The sequence below is a fragment of the Budorcas taxicolor genome, chromosome 23 (genome assembly GCF_023091745.1).
Source record: "Budorcas taxicolor isolate Tak-1 chromosome 23, Takin1.1, whole genome shotgun sequence".
NCBI classification, from domain to species: domain Eukaryota; kingdom Metazoa; phylum Chordata; class Mammalia; order Artiodactyla; family Bovidae; genus Budorcas; species Budorcas taxicolor.
The window spans coordinates 23,868,352-23,888,016 of record NC_068932.1 but is presented as its reverse complement, the minus strand read 5'-3'; the positions used below and the strand labels follow the sequence as shown (position 1 = coordinate 23,888,016).

At 51.1% G+C, this 19,665-nt stretch overlaps 1 protein-coding gene and 1 non-coding gene across 3 annotated transcripts in view; one reads left to right on the top strand and one right to left on the bottom strand.

Moving 5' to 3' along the window:
• SH3PXD2A (SH3 and PX domains 2A) overlaps positions 1–19,665 on the top strand; it is a 246,450-nt gene that overhangs the window by 99,126 nt on the left and 127,659 nt on the right. For both annotated transcript variants that reach the window (XM_052660700.1, XM_052660699.1), the window contains exon 3: positions 834–909. In XM_052660700.1, the coding sequence (XP_052516660.1) occupies positions 834–909 (76 nt within the window). The remainder of the gene's footprint in view (positions 1–833; positions 910–19,665) is intronic.
• On the bottom strand, positions 2,788–2,859 carry TRNAE-UUC (transfer RNA glutamic acid (anticodon UUC)). Its single transcript has one exon. It is a non-coding gene; the product is annotated as a tRNA-Glu (tRNA).

Here is a 19,665-nt window from a genome sequence, read left to right as displayed (position 1 = left end):
TCACGCAGCTGGGGCAGTGGATTGGGTCTGGCTTGCCACTCCGCTCCACCTCCAGCCCTCCCTTGTCTTGGAAGGGAGGCTAACCACACACACACACACACGCGCGCGCGCGCACACACACACACACACAGGGGCCGTGGCTTCGTCCATCCCATCTCCTGTGTGTTTTTCCAGTTTATACAGAATTTCAGCCCAGCATAGCGGAAGAAAAAACAGCTGTTCTTCCAGAACCCTGGAAGCTCTTCCAATGGGTCTGTCCCTGGAAAAACAGCAGCGACCTCAGGGTGGGAAGGTAGGAGATGGAGGAGGGGGCAAGGGGCTAGACTTGGTTTTCCAATTAAAATAACATCTGGGTCTGTTTCTGCAGAGTGGTTCTGGAAGGTGGGTGGTCTGTCTGATGTATCAGGTGGGGCCTTCCGCATCCTGGCCCAGGGTCTGGGGGGGGATGGGTTGGATGCCGTGTGACTAAAGAGCTCACCCAGCTTATGACGTGTGAAAAAAACTGGGTCCACAGAAGCCTCTGGAAATCCCACCTGCAGCCTAGCCTGAAATCTTGCTGGCCCCTACCCTGGCCTTGCTCTGGGGCGTCTCCAGACACCTCCCCTTGTACCCTCAGGCTTCCTTGAGATGGTTCAGGCACCCGCTTTGATGCACAGAGAGCTCTGCCTGCGTGCACTCATGCCCCATGTGGTTTGTTAATCATCTGTGAAATGAGGGATTTGAGGTGTCGCTCATCCGTGTGAGGGCGGTGGGGCCCGGGAGCAGTGGAGCGGAGTCAGGGAAGCGGAGTAGTTCCAGTCTTCTGAATCCTGTCCCTCTGTCTGGCTTCTCAGATGCAGCTTTTGGATAAGTTTCCCATCGAAGGTGGCCAGAAGGACCCCAAGCAGAGAATCATCCCCTTCCTCCCAGGTAAGCTTGGGATGGTCCCTGATGATGGTATGGGGGTACCCTGGAGAGGGGGATTCTCCAGGCCAAGAGAAGGTTGGCAATTCCACCAGAATTCTGGCTCGGGGTGGGCCTAGCAACCTGCATGTTAACAACCCCCAGGGGATTGGAAGTCCCTGATTTTGAAGGCCATTGTCTTCACAGGGGCCTCTCCTACCTCTGCTGGCCCTGGACTGTGTAACCTACGAGGAGCTCCTCAGCTCTGGGACTTTGGTGTCCTTTTTACAAAAAGCATAGAGAGCTCAAGTTTTCCCATGAAAGGATGAAAAACTGCAGACCGAACTCTCCACTGGCTCCCACTGTAATCACAGATAACCTTAAATTGAGCACACTTTCCCTCCCGCCCTGTTCAAGTCCTCCTGGCACGGTTATCCAGCGAGGCCCTGCCAGCTTACATAACTCAGCCTGTGAGCTGACAGAGAGAGGATTTGAACCCAGGTTTGTCTGGTCGTAAAGGCCGTTAACCATCACACCGTTTTGGAGCATATTCAAGGCAATTGATTATGTTATATAATCGAGGGGGACTCTTCTCAGGTGTGTCCTAACTTGCTATTATTGTGATGTCTTCAGTTGGTGTAGGGAATATATGGCTTACAAAGTGCTTTTAAATTTGGGATCATATACAAATCTCCAAACTGAGACATGCGTTGTAGTTTCTGCTTGAAGGATGAAGGTGCTGGGGTTCAGAGATGTTAAGTCACTGGCCATAAAAGTGGCAGAGCTGAGGTGTGAACTTGGTCTCCTGCCCCAAACTGGGCTCTTTGCCCCGAACTGCATGGGTGGCACTGCCTGCTGGCTCTCCGATGCCCTGTCTTTCTCCAGGCTGGTGGGCTGGGCTGGTTCCTGGGGAGCTGCCCTCCAGTGGTCTTCACCCTCCGTGCCCTCCCTGGGCCAGCCTCCAGGATGACAGGGATCAGTGGGACCATTGCAAGTAGCAGGTCTGCGTCTCATTAATCCCTGGCACATGGCCCACCCATGGTTAGCACCTGCTTGTTGACTTGAAAACCTACTGAGGGGCAGCTCCCCCAGAGAGTGGTTCTTCTCTTAAGAAGTGTACCCCCATTCTCAAAATCAGTGAAAGACAAAAGCAGGCATTACTGCCTGCCCTCCCCATCTAATGCTAAAGCTGTAGAGAATTGATTTACCTACAAAAGAAGAACTTCTAAATCCTACAGAACAGACAAGATGAGAACAAGTCAGTGAGGGTGTCAGGAATCTCAGCCCTGGGCCCCTTCCACGGAGGCAGAAGACTGCCTCCATTCCCCAGCCCAGGAGTTAACGAGGGGGACTTTTGCACCCTGCCTGGCTTTCTGCTGAGCCTCAAGGGAATTGGAACATCCAACATCCAGGTTTGTAGTGACCTTAGATGTTGCTCCAGTACAGTCAGATTCTCCACCCACCAAGGACCTGGGAGCCCAGCTAGGATGCTGTGGACACACGTGTCCAAGATCCTAGGAAGCCAGTGCCGGGCCTTGTTGCTGAGTGGACCCGGCTTCGGGGTATAAAGGCTACCTGTTTATCAAGAAGAACCAGTTTCTCCCCAACTTGTGACCAGTGATCCAAGGAGAAAGCGCTTCACTGTTATTTACTCACTGAGCGTTTATGAGGGGTTCAGCCAATACGAGGCCCAGGAATAAGAGCCCAGGGCCAGGGACTGGGGTGGCTGGGTAAATCCAGGGAGATCTAGATTTGTTCCTTTCATCTAAAGGAACCCTCAGGCTGAGAGAGAGGGAAGGTCTACTCCTTAACCATAGGCGCACTCAAGGCAGAATGTGGCCCTTCCTATCCCTGTGAAATTCCTTTCTTTTTTTTGGCCATGCCACTTGGCTTGCGGGTTCTTAGTTCCCTGACCAGGGATCAAACCCAGGCCCTGGCAGTGAAAGTGCCAAGTCCTAACCACTGGACTGCCAGGGAATTCCCCTGAAATTCCAATTTTGATGAAGAAGGAGCTCACTGTGAGCCCAAGGCATCAAAAGCCTTCTGCTGCAGGATAGAGACCTCTCTGAACTTCAGGTTCCTCTTCTAGGATTGGGGTGAAGATTGAAAGAATTCATGTGAAATACTTTGCACAGTGCCTGTCCCATAGTAAATGCTCAATAAATGGCAGCTATTAATTTAAAAGACTGCCCCTCCCTCCTACCTCCACCCCCACCCAAAATATCCAACTCCTGGGAGAAGGCACTGAACTCGGCGAGCCCCCAAGAGAGGATATTGTGCATCGTATGTGTTATAGTCTAGAGGAATGAGGTTGACTGGCCCCTCATGCCTACCCCATCCCTCCATCCTGAAGGAAGTTTCCTTTTCTTGTGCGTTTCTGCATTTCTCCCCTCCCTTCAGCAGAGCTCTCTCTCCAGATCTTCCCTTTCGCTCACTTGCTCTCCAGAACTTCAGAATGGACATTTGGAATCCCACCCTCAGATTCCCAGGCCCTGTTACTGGCTTTTCCCTCACTCACTAGGAGCTACCTTAACCCTTTCATACTTGACTCAGTTCTTAGCTTGAAGAGGAAGGAGAAAGATTGAAGGAAAAAAAAAAAAAACCCAACAGAAGCAGAACCAAGCAAGTAAGGGTTAGAGTGGGCCTGGGGGTTCCCAAACCACCCCACAACCCTGAATCGAAGGAGCTCCCCCAGGAAATGAGGGTTTCAGAGAACAGCAGTGATGAATGTTGCCTGCTGTAGGTCAGGTTCTGGAAAGCAGAGCCTGAGATGAGGGTTCTTAGGTAAGATGACTTCAGAGGACTGCTCTCAGGTAAACATCCCGGGTCAGTGAGGGGAGCAGCCCAGGACAGGGGAAGACAAGAGGCTGAGGTATGGGGTCAGCTAAGTCTGGCCTCAGCCTGATCCCATGAGGAGCTCTGGAGGGTGGACAGCACCACAGAGTTGTCCCATCCTAGGGGACAATATTTATACTTCCCATAATAGTATATCAGTCTCTATGATCATGAGCTGCCCCCTCTCCCAGCAGTGTGAAATGTGGACAGGTGCTCTTGATGGCGGAGGGCGTGTCCCTATAGAAAGGGAGCTGTGAGCCCTTAGCAGCCAACACCCACAGAGCGCTGGGTGGGAGCATCAGCTGGTAAGGGCCCCCGGACAGGATGCCTACAGGTAGACTATATTACCTGACACCAGCTGGAGACCCTGTTCCCACTTCCCTGCCTCTGGAGAGGGCGTCTGCAGTCACTTGCTGATTCCCCAGGGTTGAGCCCTGGCGGCGGTGACTCAGCAGAACCTCGGTGCTCAAAGACGCTGAGGTAATCCAGCAGCGGGTGCTCCGGCAGGCAGCCCAGGAGGGCAGCAGCCAGGCTCAGGAACAGCTCCGCCAGCACTTTGCCTTGCCTGGAATTTCAGAACAAGGGGAATCCAAGGGCAGGAAGCAGGGTGCCCCTGTGGCCTCCAGAGGCGCCTTGATTTTAGCTTTAGAGGTGACTGGGCCGTGACATGCATCTCTGCTGCCCAGGCAGGGCTTCTGGGGGTGTCTTTGGAGCATTAGGCCAGCTGCTGTCCTCTGGCTGCAGGCTCCTGTCTGGAGGCTCATAGACCTTTGGTGGTTTAGTCACTAAGTCGTGTCCGACTCTTGTGACCCCATGGATCATAGCCCGCCAGGCTCCGCTGTGCATGGGATTCTCCAGGCAAGAATACTGGAGTGGGTTGCCATGCCCTCCTCCAGGGAATCTTCGCAACGCAGGGACTGAACCCATGTCTCTTATGTCTCTTGCTTTGGCAGGCGGGTTCTTTACCACTAGCACCACCTGGGAAGCCCTGTAAAACTCCTAGGCACTCTATATTCCTCCCCTCCAATTCCACGACCAAACCACAAGATAGGTGGCATTAGTTCCAATTTAAGGACAGGTCCCATCAGTTTCCGTCATCACATAGCCACTGAGCTGTGTACCCACTGCCCAGCTTCCCCAGTAGTAATATCTTATGTAACAACAGTACATTATCAAACCCAGGAAATTGATGACTCAGTTATCTACAATTACAGACTCCAGAAATTGACTCTTGGTATAATGAGGTAGAGAGGGCTAGTAAGTAAGCATGCCATCTGATCCTTAGGAAGGAGACAGCGGTTTGACAGTTATCCCTGAGAAGTTCCACTCCCAATCCTGACCTATTGGCATTCGTACCTCTAATAGAAAAGTAGGAGTGAACCTTGTTTGATCTTAATGCTTATTCCTAAAAACTTCTGTGTAAATTTTTCTCTTCGGGACAAATCACATCATCTTTTAGGTATCCTAAATGCTATTTTTGTAAAAGAGACATGTAATAAACCCTTTTGCAAAGTAGAGCATACTTTTTATTAAAGTAATTCTTTTCTTGGTTTATGTATATTTTTATAATTTGGGACTTCTGAGTTTGCTGGAAGCAGGAAACAGACCCGAGTTTCAGGAAACAGACCTGAAACTCAGAGATTGGTCAACAGTGTTGACCTCAGTATGAGCAGCACTAGTCCACCAGATTTGAGATTTTAGAGTAAGATATGGGATTTTACTGTATTTTCAAGCCAATTACATTAGCTTACCCCAGACTCCTGGATGCCAGCGGAAAACACGAGGCTCCTGGGTCTGAGACAAAAGGCTTCATGAACAGCGTGTTGGCATCAGCTCCCGTTGCCTCCAGGTCCCACAGGGCATGGCCCCATGGGCCCAGAACAATGCCTGCACATGCAATGTATTACATTATAGGAGAGGAACCAGATCTTAGGGAGCCCACATCTTTTATAATGGGCAGTGAGAAAACCTGCTCCTTTCGCTCTGGAGAGAGACTGTCCCAGTCTCCCAAGGCTCTACGCAAACCTGCTGATTGCTCCAGAGCAAGACACTGCCTCTGTCTTTTAAAACTGTTTGCTCTACAAGCACCTTTGAAAAGATAATCCAGAACCAAAGGCGGTCAGTGCTTTGTTGACAAGACACAGAAATGCAAGAGAACCAAAGAGAATTGTCTCACAAGTGCATCTCTCTGAGGTCTCCTGCTTTGGGGAGGAGTGGACAGAAGTGAAGTTCTTTAGGACAATGGGCCAAGCACGATGGAGTCAGCAGCCTCTCAGGGCAGCCTACTGTTTACATGGAACTCTCTGCCTTGTTTTAAAAGACTATTGTGGAAAATCCATCTCCTGTTGCCCATTCTGGGATTGGAATAGATTTCCTGTATATCTTGAGTTTGCCAGCCCAAGGAGGCTCTCGGGGAGGAAATGGTCATAACAGAATGAAATAGAATGTGTGGCTGCTGATGTAAAAAGCAAACCACTGCGACCAGGGACCAAGGGGCTTCAGAAGCCAGGCAGCAGAGCAGAAAGAGGTCAACTCGCTTGGCAAAAGCTGTGCGAGGCCTCCTCCCACTCGCAAGCCATCTGTGTCTCTGTACGGCTGGTGCTGGCCTCTGAACTTCCAGAAAGCCCCTTCACCCTCATATCAGAGTCAGTCCCACCCACCAGTATGCATACTCCCGGGTTGGCGAGGCGTGGAGAAGCTAGATAGCTTCGGAAGAAAAGTGAGCCTATCACCTTAATCAGAGAGGTGCTGCCAGGCTGCCCATAGCCTCATGACCTCACGAGTTTAGAGGGGTGTATTTTTAGAAAGCAAGCGTGCTTTGTCCTTCAGTACCCGCTCACCAGTTTACATGTTGGCCCCTTAGTGAAGAGGCAGTCTGGGGCCCCAATGCAGGGTAGGTGCTGGGTGAATTGCGAGCATGGGCTCTGAGTCCTTCCTCTCCCTGCCCCCCAAGAGCCCTGTGCAGGAGATCCGGTATTTGTTCCAGCTCAGAAGGAAGCAAGGGGGAGGGATATGTTTAGCTAGAGCTGGTCCGTGGCGTGGGGAAGAGTCAGCTCTCTTCCTGGGCTGTCGGTGGTTCTGATCCCCACCAGGCCTGAGAAAACCCTCCCCAAAGGGCCTGGAGGGCTGCGAGGGAATCAGCGGCTCAGAGATGCTGGCGGGTGCTACAGCCCCCAGGGGAGATGGCCTGAGAGGTTTCTGAGCCCCACCAATGACCTGGGATGGCAGGGAAAGGCAAAGGTTCTATGTGATGCAGAAGGGAAAATAGGGTCTGCTGGTAATGCCAGGGTTTCCAAAAGATCAACAAGATTATAGGCCTGAACAGCACCGTGTGCTGTTTTAAAAGCAACTTTCCTCTACTTCCTCTGGAAGTGCTGGGTCTTCTCTTGCTGTAATTACTGCCCCCACGCCTCAAAATCATCCTGTCCCTCTGTAATCGGCGGCGGGTGGTTCCGGGGCCTGTTCTCGGCATCTGAACGCTACGTGAAAGAGTGTTCCGTGTTTGTTTCTGCCGCAGGTATTAGTTGAGCACCTGCTAGGTTCCAGGCCCAGCTGTAGGCACGGGTGACGTAGCCAAGAGCAAGGTAGACTGGGCCGCTGTTCTCAGGAAGCTCTCCTTCCAGAGGGGGTGTCCGGAAGGAAGCCAGTGAGCAGTTTCCAATGGTGATAAGAGCAGCCGGGTCATGCCACTGGGGCTCCATGTGTGTGCGCATGCTGGGTCACTTTAGTCACGTCCTACTGTTTGTGACTCTAAACTCCAGGCTCCTCTGACAGTGGGATTCTCCAGGCAAGAATACTGAAGTGGGTTGCCATGCTCTCCTCCAGCAGATCTTCCCGACCCAGGGATCAAACCCTTGCCTCCTGTGTCTCCTGCATTGCAGGGATTCTTTACCACTGAGCCACAGGGGAAGCCCCGCACCTGAGCTTGCGTGATCCAAAAAGGCTGCTTTACAGAGGTGACACCTGAACTGAGCCAGATGTGGGCAGATCAGGGCCCGGGGTGCCAGGCTGAGGGGCCAGCAGGCCAAGTGTGACGGAGTGTGGATGTTTAAGAACAGCAGGAAGTGTGTAAAGCAGGTGGAAAGTGTGAGGGCAGAGTGGCCACAATGAACCAGGCAGACAGGAGTTGTGGAACCAAGGATTCCCCAGCGTGTCTCCCGTGGCAGAGCTGCCCAGGAGCGAGAGGGCTCCACACGTGTGTGTAAGCATGTAAGGTCTGCCATGCGGCCCAGTCACCGGCCTCCCAGGTCGGTTTCCTCATCTGTCAAATGGGTTAATCACGGTTTGGGACAGCGGTGCAAGCATGCAGTACCTAGAACTCATGGTGTGAACTGCCGAGGGAGAGGCTCCGGGGCTCCCAGCCTGCCTCTCCTTCGGGCAGCTCGGCTGCAGGACACGTGGGTTTCCTGTGCGCCACCCTCTGCCCACCCGCCCTCTCTGTGCTGAGTCAGCGCCACAGAGCAGCCCCAGCTGCGCTTCCTGCTGCTCCCGCCCTCCCTGCGGTCACTTGCGAAGCTGCAGAGAGCGCCTTTCTGAAGAGGTGAAGATCCAGATGGTTGATCTGGGCAGAAAGGTGGGAGGAGACTGAGCATCTCTGGACCTAATGCCCTGATAACAGAGCAGGGTCGCGAGCTGTGCGGCAGCCAGGTCTCCTGGAGGTAATGAGCCTTGGGGAAGGCAGTCACTCAAGGGCCCCTTTTACTTTTAAATGTCAGTGTGGATCCCCCATGCCATTCCCTCATTTCCAGACCAAGGCAAGAGTCAGGTCACTTTGTCACCATGTGCCATGTATCTTCTTGTCCAAAGATAATTCTAGAAGAGAATCAGCCTCTTGAACGTCCACCCCAAACCCTCAGCCCCCAGTGGAGTGTATCCCGGGGTATCTTCCACAAGAAGCCTCTGGTCTAAGCAGACATACATTCTTTACATGGTCTCAGTCAGCTTGCCTAATAAAATGTGCAGGAAAATGTGCCCTGGGCAGGGAGCCAGAGTTCTGGATTCTAGTGTAACTCTCGCTCATCACTGTGGCACATTGCACACAGAAAACTAGAAGTTCAGCAGAGCAACTGCGGTCATCTTGCACGCTGGCAAAGTCACCAGAGGCCAGTGACTTCCAGTCTCCATGACATGCCTGATCTCCCCACCTCCTCCCCTCTAGAAATAAATGGTTTGCTTACCCCATGCCCAAACATCCTTTTTCGAGGGTTACATCCTCTCACTCCTGCTTAGAGGGCACTCAGTTGTGCCCTGGGAGTGACACTATCAGTAAATTCACACTCGTGTAAATGCCGGGTCAGTTACCTGAGCTCAGATGTGCTACAGGTGAGACAGCAAGAGGGCTGCTGAGGCTGGAGAAGAAAGCAGGTGCTGAGCCCCTGGGTGGGCACCGTGAGAAGCCTGGTCAGTGAGTTTTCAGCGTGGCTGCCACACCCAGCCAGGCTGTGCCATGGTCCTGGGCCAGACTGAGGAGTGAGGATTTGTCCTCAGTGTGGTGAGAGGTCTCTGAAGTTTTTAGGCTAAGGACCCATGATCTGATTTCTGCTTTGAAAGGATTCTCAGCTGAGCATCTGGGATAGACTGGAAGGGAAAGGGAGTGAGCGTGGGGTAGGGAGACCCGTGGAGACTAGATGGGGCCAGCAAGAGAGGAGGCTGGCCTGGCCCAGGCTGGACAATGGTGTGGAGGGGAGAAGGCCTGAGGTGTATTTCAGAGCAACAGCCAGGAGGCCTCGCTGATGGACTAGAGCTGGGGGTGAGGGAGGGATCAAGAACGGCTGATGACACGCAGGTTGTATTGGGGGCAGCCCAGCCCGAGATGCAGATCCAGTTTTCCCAGGACCTTTCCCCCACCTCAGGCCTTGGACTTCACCCTGGGGTGAAAGGAAGCTTCCCCCACTCTCTGAGCTAGCTGAAGCCTCTGGCATGTATGAAAGATGCTTTGTGCTGGGGAGTCCCACCACCAGCCTCCCTCCCCAGGAGCCTCCGGGCACTAGGCGCTCTGGCTTCTGGGCCCAAGGGTTAGGAGGGGTGGCGGGGTAGTGGTGGTACAGGAAGAACACTGAGGTCCATTGAGAGGGAGCTCAGGGCCCCCCTGCATAGGAGGTAAGGGGTGCTGATGGCAGATCTCCATGGTGTCCCTGGGCTGACCCCTCCACTGCTTGCTCAAGGTCACCCCAACTGGACCCAGCCCAAGGACAGAGCCCTGAGCCAGAGCTCTTCCCTGGCGAGAACTGAGCTAGCTCTTGGAGACGCCCCAGGCCCGTAGGAACTGATGCCCCATTCATCCAGGGGCCGCCTGGCTCCGAGCTGTGGGCCCTGAGCGCACCCCTCCCCCTTCACCTCCACGGCTGCAAGGACTGGTGTCCACCGTGGAGGCCCCAGGATGCCAGGCAGCCCGGCAGCCCGGCCTCCAGACCACAGTGGGCCTGAGGGACTGGCATGGCCTGAAGGTGAAGTCTGTTCACTTGAATGCACCTTCAGAAAGCTTAGGAGAAAGCAAGGGCACTGCAAGGCGCGGGCACGGGGCTGGCAGCAGTAGCCTCTCTCTACCCTTCAGGGGAAGGGAGGGAGGGAGAAGGGCCACGCTTCTATTTCTCCCCAGGCTGGAGCCCAGGGGCTGGATTTCCCCTGAATGAGGACGAACGGGGCAGATCTCAGGGAGAATTTCCAACGCTGCATTGCTGAAGGATATACCGTGTGACTCCTCAGCTCTGCCAGCCCCAGAGCATGGTGGTTCCAAACACCAGCTTTGGGCTCAAACACCTCTGGGTTCACACCTGGGTGCTTGTTGTCCAAAACTGTGCTTTTTCTATGACGGAGGCTGGTACGTGTGGCATGGCGGTCAGCACTGGAGGCCTCACTTCAACCTCTCCACAGCCTAGCCTGTGACCCAGGGCTAGCCTTACTCTGCATCTCTGCACCGCTGGCGACTTTCATCTGTTAAATTCCCCCAGGGCTGTTGAAAGTATCAGATGAAATGTTATCCATGAAGCACACAGCCAGCACTCAATACTTGCTGGTGACTTGGTGAGTCCTAGTTCAGGGCTCGAACGAAAGACTGAACTGTCTCTCTCAGCTCTTTTCCGAGAGTGAGGTCTTGCAGGCGGTCTTGTGCATTTCAAGGTTTGCTGTTCAAAATGTAGCTGGCAGATCAGCAGCAAAGCTTCATCGGAGAGCTCGTTAGATATGCAGAGTCGTGGCCCCATGCCAGACTCTGGGAAGTTACAGTCTGCATTCTAATAAGATGTACACGGTATTTGTATGTGTAGGAAAGCTGGAGAAGAAGCACTGTTTTAAGGTCCAGTGGAGCCCTTCGGTAGACTGGCTGACTGTCTTCAGCACTTCCTGGGTGTTTGGTTACATTCAGGCCATTCACCTAATATAAACCACTGGCCCTGTGTTGGTAAGTCAATTTCTGACCTAAATTAAAGGTGCGTGGGAGACAAGGCATCACACCTGTGAGGGCTGGTTCATCGATCTCACATCCCTATACACACCTGAATTGCCTGCCTGTTTCTGGGTCCCTGTGGGATCGAGGTGTATGTCACGGCACAGCCCTCTTCCCACACCCCCATCACCAGCCTAACCAGAAGGGTGCTCAAACCCCAGCCACACTTCGTCATCAGTAAGTCGGAACACTCTCCCCTCCCTTCCAAGATGGGGTGAAGTTTGGGGCCAAGGTGATTGCTAAGGTTTGTGTTTCAAAAGTCTCTCTGGAGATGGGTGATGGGAGAGACGAGCCTAGGAACCGTTCACTGGTGGTTTTGATGATAACATGGTATCTAAAGTTTACATGGACAGTTGTGTTGTACTGTTAGGAGGGGAAAAGGCTTGGGTCTCTTTTAAGGAGTCTCCATCAAAAAGGTAAAGACAAAAAAATAATAAAATACAATAAACGGAGATTCTAAAGGAGTATCTTTTGCTCTTCTTTATGAAACAGTTATTGCAGATCTAAATTTCAAAACAAGCCAGGAGAGCTGAGACAAGGAGTGACTGGTAATTTGGGGCCTTCTCTGATTGGCAAGTTTTTTTACTCTCAGCTTCTTGTTTCTGATCTGAAAGATGAATTTGCAGCTTTAATAGTTGGTAATTGATGAAGATGGCTTAAATAAGATCTCTGTAGTTGGCAGAGCTCTTCTCTTTAAACAGTAAGGCTTGTTGCAGAAGGAGTTCACGTGTGAGCCCAGTAGCCCAGGGATACTAATTGGCTACAAGAGAAAACAACTTTCTGAGGAACTATGTGTAGGCTTAGAATTTTTAACAAAATTAACAGTTGTAACTGAGAGATTTCTATGTAAGGATTGTTAGCTACTCTTTATTAAGTACATATTTTTGTCAGACTTTGTGCAAAGGGTTTCATGTGCTTATATTCATCTCTTTCAATGACAACAACCACACTTTGCAGATGAAGACTCACTGGCTAGAAGAGGTATGCCACTCACACCAGAGTGTTTGCATTTCTTTAGATTTTGTTTCAAGTTTCATATTGTGGGTTTTAAAAATTGTATCAGTTAGAGGTTGATCAGTGTTGTCCTTTGGATAAAGTGTTCTGACAGTAAAGGTCTTCTCAGGTAACACTTTCTCCCTTTCCACTTAACCTACCCAACGTCAACAAGCCACCTAGTGTTAGAGGCTGGAATTGCATGCATAGTACCCCAAAGGAATGACTTCCGCCAACTGGCTCTGTAAACATAAATTTATAAAGTAACCATGTAGTGACAATCGTCACTAGTTATCTAGTTCAACAGGGGACTAAAAATAAGAACGAAATCCCACTTTACCTTTACTTTTCTATGTAACCCTGAAACCAAGAAGTTTTCATTTGGAGCACCAAATAGAACCTTAGGAAATGTCACTTGGTTTGATTTATTCATTCATAAAACTGGGTAAGAGAGAAGTTCTGAGCCTGCTTTGCTGTCCACAGTTTCTTTTGCTGTGCCCGATGGCTCTTCCAACATTGAGATGGTTTCCTGTGTATGGTAATGGATGTCCATTTATTCAGAAAAGAATCAGACCTGGCTTTAGTCCCAGCAGTGTGTGACTTAGGGCAAGTCAGAAAATACCTCTGAACTTCAGTTCCTTCTTCCTTGATCGTGGGGATTTTGAAAACTGAAGTTTTTGAAGAACAGAAACCACGTCTTATTCATTCAGATCCCCCTCCCCCTTCACCTGCCATGAGGACAGGTCGTAGCCCCTCTGTAAGCCTGAATTTCCCCACCTGTGAAATTACTGGACTTGATACTGTCTAGGTTTTCTCACACACAGTCTCAACATTTTGTCATCTAATAGCTATTAAGACCAAAAGAACAAGCGCCTAATGGTGAAATATCATGCAAAGGGAAAACATTTTAGAGGAACAGAGAGGTCTTCTAGGCCCACCTCAAATCCTACTGTGTTGGCGGAATGCGGCTGTCTCTGTATAAGGCCAGCTTTGTGTCCTCCCCCCAACCCCCATTTCCTCTGGAAAGCGTAGAAAGCCCCCTTGTCTTGAATGCTTCCCCATGAAGAGCTCCTGCTGAAAGGCTGCACACACAGCCAAGGCTTTGACCTTCACCTTTGCCCTGACACAACTGGTAAAAGAGTTCTTATCCTCTCCTTTCTGGGGGTGGGGGAGTGGAATTAGCTAGGGTGAGCAGAAAGTCAATGAAACTATAAATAGAAACATGGCCTATAAATAACACTGCCCCCAAATATCTGGAGGCACGAACACTGCCCAGCAGTAGACAGTCACAAATCATGATGGCCTGGGAAGTGAGCAAGCCCTGTTCGTCTGCTTGATGTCTCTTGGGATACTTCGGACTTGTTGCTGGGGCCTCGTTTCTCTTTCTGGGCTCTAGAAATGCCCTCGTTGTTTGCTGCCCTGGTACCCATCTTCTGCTATCTTCTGCTAAATCTTTTTTGTCACCAGACGCATTCAATGAAGCAAAGTAAGTGCCTGGAGTCAGACCTGGCCTTAGCTCCAGGACTGTGTGACTTGGGGAAAGTCAAAAGATACCTCTGAGCTTCAGTTTCTTCAGACCTTCCCTGGGTTGGGAAGATCCCCTGGAGAAGGGAATGGCTGCCCACTCCAGTATTCTGGCCTGGAGAATTCCATGGACTGTATAGAATGTCTGTAGAATGTATAGAACTGTATAGAATGTTGCGAAGAATTGGACTCCACTGAGCGACTTTCACTTTTGCTTTGTGAGTGCTTTTGACATAAATAAAAAGAAACAAAGCCTACACTTCTCAAAAAGGCAAAATGGAATGGACAAAGGAGGAAATAAGTAGAAAGAACACCAAATCAGAAATCCAGTGTTAATTCTCAACCCAAGCCTGCCTCAACTCACATGTGTGATAAGGATCAAACCACCAGCTCTTTGAGCCTCTTTAGATCTGTAAAGTAAGTTAGATTAGCTCCGTGCTTCTAAGCCTAAAAGGTACATGAGATTCACTTGTGTGTGTGTGTGTGTGTGTGTGTGTTGGGTGGGGGGGGCGGGGCAGGTTATTTAAAATGCAGACTTTTATCCTTCTGTCTAATTCAGAGGGTCTGGGTAAACCCCAGGAATCTGCGTTTATAGTCAATACCCCAAATATCTCTGATTCAGGTAACCTAGGGACTCTCATTCTCTCAAGAGTAGTGCCAGGCCCTATATCAGTGACCTATGCTGCATAACAAATATAACTCCCCCAAATTTAGCCGCATAAAACAACAAACATTTATTATCTCACACAGGGTCTAAGGCCAGGAGTTCAGGAATGGCTTAGGTGTATGGTTTTGACCTGGGCTCTCTCATGACGTTTTTAGTCAAGATGTCGTCTGAAGGCTTCACGGGGGCAGGAGGATCCACTGGCAAGATGGCTCCCTCCTGTGGCCTGCAGGCTGCTGCTGGCTGTTGGCAGGAGGCCTCAGTGCCTTCCTAGCTGCACCTCTGCTTGAGTGTCCTTACAGCTCAATGGCTGTTTTCACAGTGTGAGTGACCCCAGGGCAAAATCAAGAAGGAAGCCACAATGCCTTTTCTAACCCAGTCTTGGAAGTCACACCATCATTTCCAAAGTGTCCTGCTGGCCCCACAGGTTGGCCCTATTCACTGTGGGAGGGGATGATATAAGGCGTGAGGACCAGGAGGCCAGAGTCACCGGGGACCACCTTGAAGGCAGACTACCACAGGCTCCTTTGAGTCCTCAGTTCTGTGAGATGGTGTCAGTGTTGGCAGCTCTTGTTGTTGGGTTAGGATTGGGGTAAAAATTGGAAGTAAGAAAAACAGCTGAGCTGGGGACTCTGGAGAATGTAAATTTTAAGTGCGGACACTACAAAGTCCACCCTGGAACCAGGCTGCCAGCCCAAGTCCTGCCGAGTTCCAGCCTGGCTGCTAACTTGCTCTGCGGAGTCAAGCAAGACATGGCCCTCTTTGTGCACAGCCTAGACCTCAGAAAGTGAGGGAGCTGGACACAGTGACCTGCAGGATCTCCTGGTTTTACCCCCTTGAGGGAGAAGGGCTTCGGAAGGGTCTAAGGGGACTGTGTCTTCCCAGGTGTAAACTGTGGTCTGTGGTCATAAGAGTTCAGGAACGTGTGTTTCTGAAACGTATGACGTCAGTGGCTCTCCTCTGCTATGTGGTCCATGTGACTGAGCCCCTGTTACCATTGTGTGTTCAAGTACCACATCTCATAACCTCCCAACACACTTATACACAGACACACACACACACACACATTCACACGTACACTCTTTTTCTTTCTCATTCCGCCAGCCACACTGAACTCACCCTAGCTGGCTTCTTTTATCTCTGGCCCTTTGCTCACATTCCCATCCTCCTGGAACATTCTTTTCCCTACCCTTAACCTGGTGCATTCCTATCACCTTTCAGCCTGTCTCCCTCCTTGTATGTCCCCATCATCACTGATTGCACTGCAGCACAGTACCCACCCAGACCGTGTTCTCTGTGAGGGCAGGGACCACGTGCTACTGTTCACCATCACGTCTCGGCCCACAGTCAACACACACGCCGGGGAAAGCTGAATGGTTAGTGAGTGAGTGAGTGGTGCCGGTGCCCATGGTTATGGGGTGGAGTAGGGTTGGGATGTACCACCTGGGGAAACATGCACGGAAAAGAAGGAACACAGCTAAAGAATTAAGAGGCCAGGGACTTTCAGACTGCCAAAGACAGAGAGCCTGACACGCCCAGTTCCAGCTCTGCCACTTACTGGCTGTGTGACCTTGGGCAAGCCACTCAACTTTGCTGACCTTCAGTTTACCTACCTGTAAGATGGGACCCAGTTACCTAGATCATAGTTCGATGTGAAGATCAAATAAGTGAATAAATATAAAGTACCCAGCACAGTGCTTTGTACACACCAACTACTCAGTGAATGTGACCTATTATTTATATCATCCTCACCTTCGCTGCAGGTGATAGAATCGAGGAGGATATTGGTAGGAGGTTGTGAAGAGAGTTGATTGTCTGGGCTCAGTTCTACCAACAGAGGCAGCACTCAAGAAAAGCCGGCTTTGGGAACAGTGTCCACCCCAGAATGCCAGACAAGAACCCCTCGGGCTGGCACAGCCAGGCTTGTGGTTATGGGGCAATTATCCAACGGGCCTCCACATCCTGGGGATTTTCATCTATTTCAGAGCATCGACAGTGAACCAGGCCTTTCAGCATTGCCCGCTGAACCAGGACTGCCCTGGCCTGCCCCACAGCCTCCTCATCTGGCTGGGCCTTTCTGCTCTGGCTCTTTAAGCCCCAGAGGCCCTGGATCCCTGACTGCCTGCTCCCCGCTAAACCCTCCGTCCCTGCTGTGGGCCATGCCACAGGGAGAGCCTGCCGGGAAGCACTGCCCAGCGTCCCACCGTCCTCTTTCCTGAGGGCAGCTTCCCCTGGCAGGGAGGAGCTGAGACTGCCACGGCTGAATAGGGCCCTTTATTCCCGGGCTCCCAGAGGGAGGGTGCTGAGCCACTGCCCACCACGCCCGCTGCACCCACACCCACACGGAGTGGGGGACCGCCTGGCCCTGATGCTGGGCTCTGAGCTAACCACACTCTCTGGCCCCACTCTGTCTGGATCCTGGAGGGTGAGTCTGTCCCCGCTGCGGCCCTGGTCTGGTCCAGTGTGTGGGGTGAGCTGTGTATACGTGTGTGTGTGTGTGTGTGTGTGTGTGTGTGTGTAAATAAGAGACAGTCTGGAGCAAAGGTGTGTCAACACACACACTCATACTTATGCAGCATATGTCAACCAAGGGCCACTGCCTGCCAGTCCTTCTGCTGGGCCTTAAGGAAACAGTTAGTAAAGGAGACTCCATATAGGATCTCACTGAGAGAGGCGAGTAAAGAGGCAAGATCACTACAAATCTCAGTGAAATCTAGGAGAGAAGCCATCAACCCCTGGGAGAGGGTGGCAGAATGGTCTGCCAAGGCCTCGAAATGAGGTGACCCGAAGGATAGAAGGCGTTCGCCACGCAAAGGGCAGCGGAATTGTCCCAGGAGAGGGAATGGCAGGCCTTCAGGCCTGAGGTGAGAAGACTCTGGATGTGTTTGTGGTGCTAATTAAATCCCCGAATGCCTGGTGCTGGCCTGGGGAGATGAGATGGAGAGAGAGGCATGAGTCAGATCCTGCCCATTGCAGTGAGGAGTTTAGATTTTATTCTCAGTGTGCTGGTAAGCGACATGCAGGATCTTAGTTCCCCGACCAGTGATTGAACCCTCGCTTTTGGCCGTGTAAGTGTGGTGTCCTAACCACTGGAGCGCCAGGGAAGTCCCAGGAAAGATTTCATTTAAAAAAAATATTTGGGCTTCTGGGTGGAGAAAAGACTAGGAGTGGGGGTGCGACGGGGATGGAATGGGAAATGAGACAGCCTTAAGATCAGGGACCATCGGCCACACATCACGGCTCATCCTTGTCTCTCTCTGTGGTAGCAGGTGTCTTGTGGCCCTCCTCCCGTGTGCCCAGCACATGTGCTGCGTTCGTGCCAAGTGCTGCTTCCAGTCCACATCCCAGCCCTGTGACCCTACTTGCCAAATGAGAACCTGATGTTCAGGCAGCTGAAGGTGCCTGGGACACAGACACTTTAAAGACCTTGGGCCCCTGAACTGTACAACCCACACCCCGATCCTGCTGCTGGCAGTTCAACAGTCCTAGATTTTTAGTTTCTCTCAATGTTTCCACTAGACCAAGAATAGAAAAATACAGCTGAAAGGTGAAACCAGACGTGGGTGACCATGCGTGGCTGGGAAGGCCGGTGCCCTCGGCCTTTGCCACCTGTCCCCCAACTGGAGTAAGTATTACATAGTTTACCGAGTACCTGCCAGGGTGCGTCCAGCCCTGTCCAAGCTCAGCTCTGCATGAGGCCATAGCCTGCGCTCTGAGGAACCTCAGTGGCTCCCAAGTGACATTTGTCCTCCGCATGGCCACTTTAAATGCTATTATATTTAATACAAAACCTCTTCCTTCCCTGAGGCTCAGGGCCACCTTGCAGTGTTCTCTCTCCTCCCAGAGTCAAGCTGGGGCAGCCCACATTCTCTGCCAGCCTATAGTGCCACTGGGACAAACATCCTTCTCTGAGCTGACTTCTGTTGGAAATCCTTAGATGCCGGCTACCTTACAGGCAATTCATAAGACCTGAGCTTCTCTAAACTAAGTTCTCACAGGGACTTCCCTGGCAGTCCAGTGGTTAAAACTCCAAGCTCCCAATGCAGGGAGCCTGAACCCACATACCACCAACTAAAGATCCCATATGCCACAATTAAGACCTGGTGCTGTCAAATAAATAAATAAAATAAGACCTTATAGCTCATGAAATATCTCCAGCCTGTGTCAGGGCTAAAGACTACCCTGGGTATTCTCCAACTCAAGGGAGAGCAAGTCAGCAAATTCAAAGGCTTTGTTTCTAACTCCACTGTTCTTCCCATAGCTAAGCTTGTAGGTAATTTATTCCTTGTCTAATTAACGCCAATTGACAAATCAAACGTTCATGTTTCACACTTCCCTCATATCAGGGATCTACATTCACTGTGCATTTAAATTTGTTGCAACTTGAATTAAATGATAAAGCATGTAATTTTAAATAAAATTAAATATCACTAAAATTAATAAATGTGTTAGTGTCCCCTCTCTGCAACAGATATGACCCACCCTGTTAGTCCAGAGGTCTAACATTCATGCCAGTCCACAGATCTAACATCCATGCCAGCCCCGAAGTACCAAAAACCCCCTACTTGAAGTCTGTTCCTGTGCCATGATGTTCTTCTCCATTTTTTGGCCTAGGTTCTGGTTACATTGGTGGGTTCAGTTTGTGAAATTCATTGAGTTTTATACATGCATATGCACTTTGCTGTATGTATATTATGTGTGCATACTAAGTCGCTTCAGTCGTGTCCAGCTCTTTGCAACCCTTATATTTCCCTTCCCCAAAAGTGCTTTCTTATAGAAAATAAAGAAAAAAGTTGTTCTGGTCCCATAACTCTATAAAACCATTCCAAAAACCTTCAATTCCATTTGGTTCAGTAAAGACACGTTAAAACCTCTGATACTCCGGGACTTGGTTCTTGCTTTCTGGCAGACACCCAGAAACCACCCCCCGCCCCCGGCCCCACTGAGGGTGGAGGAGTGGAAGATTTTGTTCCTTCGGCCTGGACTGCAATGGGAGTGGGCGCCTCCACGCCAGAACTTGGGAGATGGCTGTTCCCTCCTCGGTGTGCCGGTTCTTACTGTAAGCATGCTGCGCCTGCAGGAGGGTTAAGGTTTTTCTCGGTGACAAAACCCCAGTGGAGTTTTGTAACTCCGTTTCCCTGAGTGTGTGGAACCGGGAGCGGAGAATGCTGAGGGGCAGCCGCACCTGTGTGAGTCATCCCAGAGTGCCCAAGGTGGGCGGATGGAGTGAGTAATCTTGCCTCCATTGTGTCACGCTCTCTGCTCTTTGAATCGGGTGGATGGAGGAAGAGGAGAAATGGGAGCCATGGGGGAAACACGGTGT